This window comes from Bradysia coprophila, unplaced genomic scaffold, assembly GCF_014529535.1.
Source record: "Bradysia coprophila strain Holo2 unplaced genomic scaffold, BU_Bcop_v1 contig_696, whole genome shotgun sequence".
NCBI classification, from domain to species: domain Eukaryota; kingdom Metazoa; phylum Arthropoda; class Insecta; order Diptera; family Sciaridae; genus Bradysia; species Bradysia coprophila.
The window spans coordinates 7474-13731 of record NW_023503936.1 but is presented as its reverse complement, the minus strand read 5'-3'; the positions used below and the strand labels follow the sequence as shown (position 1 = coordinate 13731).

General features: G+C 35.6%; 1 protein-coding gene across 1 annotated transcript; it reads left to right on the top strand.

Annotated features, from left to right (window-relative positions):
• Window positions 1-2114: 2114 nt before the first annotated feature.
• LOC119083552 (cytosolic non-specific dipeptidase-like) lies at window positions 2115-3735 on the top strand. Its single transcript, XM_037193270.1, has one exon. The coding sequence runs from the start codon at window positions 2192-2194 to the stop codon at window positions 3662-3664; it is 1473 nt and encodes a 490-aa protein (XP_037049165.1). The 5' UTR covers window positions 2115-2191; the 3' UTR covers window positions 3665-3735.
• Window positions 3736-6258: the final 2523 nt, after the last annotated feature.

Here is a 6258-nt window from a genome sequence, read left to right as displayed (position 1 = left end):
TCCATTTCCATTTTACATTAAAAATTGTTCACTCAACACATTCTCGCCAAGCGCGTATCAGTCTTTTATCGTTGACACCTTTATATCATATCCTTTTTCATGTAATTATACACTTGAATTTAACAGGCAGAACAATTGCTTTAATGTTAGGTTTGTAAGACTGCTGTACATTCGCGTACATAGTATATATATACGGCTACGGCACATTTAAGTGATCGGGTGCTGTGTAAGTATTTATGGGCGCGTCAGAAGGGTGCTTTTCAACTTAATTTAAAATGAACCGACGACGAGAGATTCTTTTTGTGAAGAAAGTGGTTTGGCAAAATGAAGAGCACTCCGGAATAACGTAGGTGAATGGAATTAAAAGAGTTTTCACTTAGTGCTAAATGTTATGTAAACAATTATCGGGTTGTCGACTTGTTTGATTTGATTTTCTGCGTCACATTGTTACGTTCACCTCTAATATTTGAGTGTCCTTTCTTGTACCCAAAACAATCGCTCCATTTAATGTACAAATAACAACACGTAACCAACTTTCAAGCATAAAAAGGAACATAAATCTGTATACGGTAAAAAGAGAAGAAAGTTTTTTAATCAGAAGTTACTTCTATGGTGAACTTTAACTGCTACGAGGAAGAAAAAAAAATGTATTTTATGATCATACACTTCCCGTCACAACCGGATTTATTATGCCTAAAAGCACTCGGAATAATTCTTTTCAAATTGTAAACCGATGTACGTTGACCTTGTTTCCAAAGTTTTGAAAAGAAATATAAAGCAAGAAATTCACATAATTCACTATGGGATTTTATGAATACCGACTGGTTACATTTTGTATTAAGCGTATGGTATAGAGAGATGTTGGCCAAAATTGACTGATATTGCTTGATGAACTGCCTCAAAAGTGGATCGTATTTTTTGCGACCTATAAACATATTTGCTCAGCGAAAGAACATGGAAAAGTTATATGAGAGTTGAGTGTACAGTACATGCTTCAGGGGAAAAAATCGTTTCGTTGATCAGCATGTGAAAAATCACCCACACCAACTTTTCAATTGATAACATTTTCTGGTATTTTCATTTCCACTGAGGATTACGATTAAAAACACTTACGTCTCGATGACTATAACACATTTCCGACTCGTCATTTCCCTATCCATGTTATTCATATGCCGCGATATTGGTAATACACGTGTCATGAATAGAGAGAATTGAATTGAAAATGTCCGTTCGAATAACTCTCGTTATTCGAGAGCTCATGTGTATATCAGTCCCTCATAAGGTCGCAGTTTGCTATGTCAATAGGTTACATTGCACTTGTTCTACGACTTTTATGTTTAAGCCCTAAAGAGGTCCTAGTGTATATCCCGGTCGTCATACATCGTAGAAAATCCTAGATGGTGTCGCAAATTTGAAAATTGGAGTTGTCTGGCATGATAGACTTTCAACAAAAATTTAATTTTCAAATTTTTTTCGTCATTTGGGACCAGTAACATCATTTTGAGATCGCAATTTGGATTTTCTACGATATATGCAACTTTCATAAACCGTCTCATCTTGTCCTATCACTGCAAAAACTGTGACCTGACGTACAGAACCAATAACAGAGTCCTTGAAATCGTTGCATACATTCTCGAAAAGAGTTTTCACTGCTTTTAAATCTAGTACTTCTTATGTTTAGAGTTACACAATCTTTTACTTCATTTGACTAGTCGATTGAAACCAACTCAAATTTCGATGATTACATCGTTCCCCTAAAATAATCTGACTTGATACGCAACGGCGAGTAATAAATCTTCAATAGGCCAAGGACAACAAAAGAACGAAAAAAAAATGCCATGAAACATCCCACTTTATGGCACACGCAACGCAATAGACATAATCGAATTATCGTCATTTCATTTTTGCTGATTATTATATTACATAAATTACAGATAATTTGCAAGACATAACATATTAATGATGTACTGAACGTACAGACAATAAGTCAATGGTATACATGGTTTATGGGATAATTTGTACATAAGGGAATCCAATGTAAATTTATGTGGCTGTGAAAATCGCTCGCTGTATTCGTTAGACACGTGACGTTCAAAATTGAATAGAAGGCGGGTGGTGTGCGTACGTTCTATTTAATTTTAGTTTTGTTCTCTACACATCTACCAGAATTATACCAGCCAATTTGGGGAAAATGGATTCAAATTTAATTAAGATCTTCAAATACATTGACAAATATCAGGAGCATATGCTGGATGATCTTCGGAAAATAATTTCATTCAAATCAATATCCGGTTCATACGAACACCAAAATGAAATGCAAGAAATGATTCGATGGACAGAGGCTCGTCTCAAGTCACTAAAACCTAGCTACTGTGAACGGTTTGATATCGGAAGTCATACATTCAATGGTAGAACATTCAAGTTGCCATACGTAATTTTCGCTACTTTCGGCAATGATCCGAAAAAAACGACCGTTCTGATCCATTGTGGAGTGGATGTGAAAGACAGTGATCTCAGTGGTTGGACGACAGATCCATGGTCTCTTGTTAAAAGTAATCGAGACCTGGTGGGTCGTGGCGTGTACAAAGGGAAAACTCAATTTATCAGTTGGTTGCACATTTTGGAGGCGTTTCGGACGCAAGACCTTGTACTACCAGTCAATTTCAAATTTCTAATAGAAGGCATGTCCCAAATGAATTCAATCGGTTTGGAGGACTTGTTGTGGACGGAGCGGACTCGTTTCTTTAGAGACATCGATTTTATTTGCGTTAACGATATGGAATGGTTGAATAGCACAAATCCCTGCATTGGATTCGGTTGTTGTGGCATTAGTCAGTTTGAGCTTATTTGTACGGAGACTAGGAAGGATATTAATCCCTTTGTCGTGATCGATTCAATTATCAAGTCAATTTCGGATGACAAGGGCAACATTTCGATTCCGAAATTCGATGACGATGTTTTGAGAATCACTCCAGAAATAGAGCAGGTCATTGACTCGGTTGAATTGGATTTAAATTTAATCAAAGCGAAAATACCGCAGTACATGCACGGTTGGAATAAACAAAAAATTCTCTTGCACCTCTGGCAATTTCCGTCGTTGAAAGTTGACGACGATTTCACCGACGTTAGCTGTACTTGTGGCAAATCAGGAGATTCACCGAATGGAATTAGCAAGAAATTGACCTTTAAAATTGTCCACGGGCAAACACACGAACGTTGCACTTCGGATTTTTTTGATTTCATACCGGTCGTTGTTCAGAGTATGTTTGCGGACCGACGCTTCGCAGTTGACTGTAAAGTAACTTCGAAGTCTCTAAAATGCTCGATAACCGATAAAAAGTCGCCTGTCGCAACAATCATCATCAAAAGCCTAGTGCAAAATCAAACCTGGCAAGAAGATACGGACAGTGCACACTTCTTAGCAGCCAAACGGGCAACAAAGAACGTTTTCAAATATCCAATGAACTTAATCAAACATTCGTCAAACATTCCAATCATTTCGAAACTTTCACAGATTGTTCGGAAAAGCATTGTTGTTATGCCGTTGGGCGATAATCGAATGGATGAAAAGTATTCCAATGAACGCATACCCGAAACATTGTTTTTTGAAGGCAAGAAATTGATGGCCTCGTACATTATTGAAATATCGAAAATCAAACAATAAATTGGGTAATCCATCCGCTATTAACTTTCCACTGCTATCAGAGTGGATGATGTATATTTTACCAACAAATCGATTCGGTCATTATAATTATCATGTTGTAGTACATCATTGCTGTACAGTCGGATGTAACAATTTATGGCGCATACCATATGATATCGAGAACGCAAATCATTGCCCAATTGAGTTGCATTGTTATACGTATCGATTTTATCCACAAATTGTTATCTTTTTCGAGTGTAATGCATCGTTCCCCAATAATTCCATTATAGGAATTCTCTACAAAACGTGCCCTGTTGTTTCGGTAGGAAAATTAGAGCTATGATGAAAGCCCGATATCCATTGAATGTAATGTTGTTCCATCCTCGGTTAATATCATTCGAAGAACTCAAACAATCCATCTAATAGACTGAATTAATCCGGTGAATATGGTTTCTGTTTCGCATTATTATAGCTTGTAGTAAAATGACTGTGTTGTTTGCTCTGCACGCGTTGAATTATTAACATAATTTTTGTAACAAAGAGATTCCTAGTGCCGGATCAAAATGATTGACCACACACGTGTCAGATGAACATAACCGAAATTGTTATACAGAGGATGTTATGTTCGCTTATGAAATAGCCGGTCAAATGATAAATTGTAATGATTAATGTTCCAACGAAACTGTGCAGCGATTATGTTGTTCGTTAAATATTTGGATTTACTGTTCAAGATTGGGAGCATTTTTGAAAGCTACAGTCAAGTATAGCAACAATTTTACATAATGTAAACGACATAGCAGCAGGGCCTACTTTTGGAAAATTGATATATTAAATTTGCTAAACAGTTTTGATTGTATGTGTGGATCAGCTGAAAAAACAGTTGAAATAGCTGAGATTTCACTGTCTCTGACTATAAGGTTTTTGCAAAATTTGCTAAAATTTTCCAAAGAATTTGCTCAAAATTTCCAAAAGTTTACTCAAAAATTATCAAAACATTTTCTCACAATTTACAAGAAATTGACCAAACCAATTTCCCAATAATAGGCCCAGCATAGAACCGTGCAACGGAGACTCGAATAAAATTTGATTAAATTGTAAGAAAGAGTGTACCTTACACAAAAACATATTTATTTACATGACTAGAATAATGCAGTCTTGCAATGTAAATAAATATTTTTTCTGTTAAAAAAGGAAAATTCAAATTCAATTCATAATGCAATCTCTCAAAGTTGGAAAACCTTGTTAGTATAGAGTTGCGCACATTTCAAGATCTCCTCTTAGACAAAAAATTATTATTTTTTGCTGTCTGCCTACATATGAGACATTATACAGCCAAAGACTGAATAATCTTGTGTACGTACATACAACGATAAAGAATTGCAACCTCAAGTAAAATCTACTTGAGGTTGCAATTCTTTATCGTTGTATGTCTTGAATATCTTGACTAAATTAGAAGATACGGACTCGTGGATATTATTATTATTCTGAGTACGTATGAATGAGATTAAAAACTCCCGATATTCTTTGGTGTTTGAAGAATGCCTTGTGCTTGACACAAAATCTATTACTTCATTGGTTTGAACGTCCATTTTCATTCATATAAGACAACATTATCCGGAATTCATCTCTTATTTTATCATTATTGTCCGTAACAGATGCCTATCCATTTCTAAAAAGTTACTTGAATAAAAGTTTTTTTTAAATTTTTGCCTTGCTTTCGACAGTCATTAGTCACTCACTTGAATTTCTTCACGGCAGAGTAAAATAAACCAGGAAGGAGCGGTTCATTTTCGAAACGTCAAATAAGGGACCTAATGCACTGGATGAAAATAAACTAAAATGAACACTGACATAAATTGAAAAATTTTGTTCGCAAAAAATATAGGGCTACTAGATTGTTCAGGTCTCTTGTCAAACGTCCACTCCTGCCTGGGTAACTTTACTCTGCCGTGATTTCTTCCAAGCTTAGGCAAATATTTTGTTAAACTAAAGACAAGTATCTCTGATTTCATTAATAGAAGTTTGGTTAATTGTACTTTAATCAAAGGAAATACATTTGGAAATATAGGCCTCTACTCTAGGTCTACTTCACAAGAACATGGTATTACTTTATTACAATCTTGACGCCCCCATACGGAATCAACAGGCATCTGTTACGAACATCAATGTGGCCATATTATGTTCGTCTCTGCCGTCAACAATAGCATTTGATGGAACTACTTCATTTTGTCTTTGGTTCGTTTCCCAACTTATCTTTGATCAAAAAATCAGCCATTACGAAAAAGTTAGTTAACCTTTTAGAGACAACAAACATACCAGCAACATTTTGATAGGATCTACTACTTCTTTCGATGAAGCGCATGATTTTAATTTTTTTTGGTTTATTTTTATTGATAAAAACATGAGATGCTGTCAGTAACAGAACTCTAACTAATTTAATGATATGTGAAAATATAGATGTAACGTCGTCGACGTATAGCATGGAATAGTAAAGTAGATACTACTGTTTGTTACCGTGGGCGCTAGATACTTCTTTTTTGTTAAAGTTTCGAACGGTAGATAGGTTAACTCATTGACTCACTGATGATCATTGACTCAATAACTTGCTTACACGG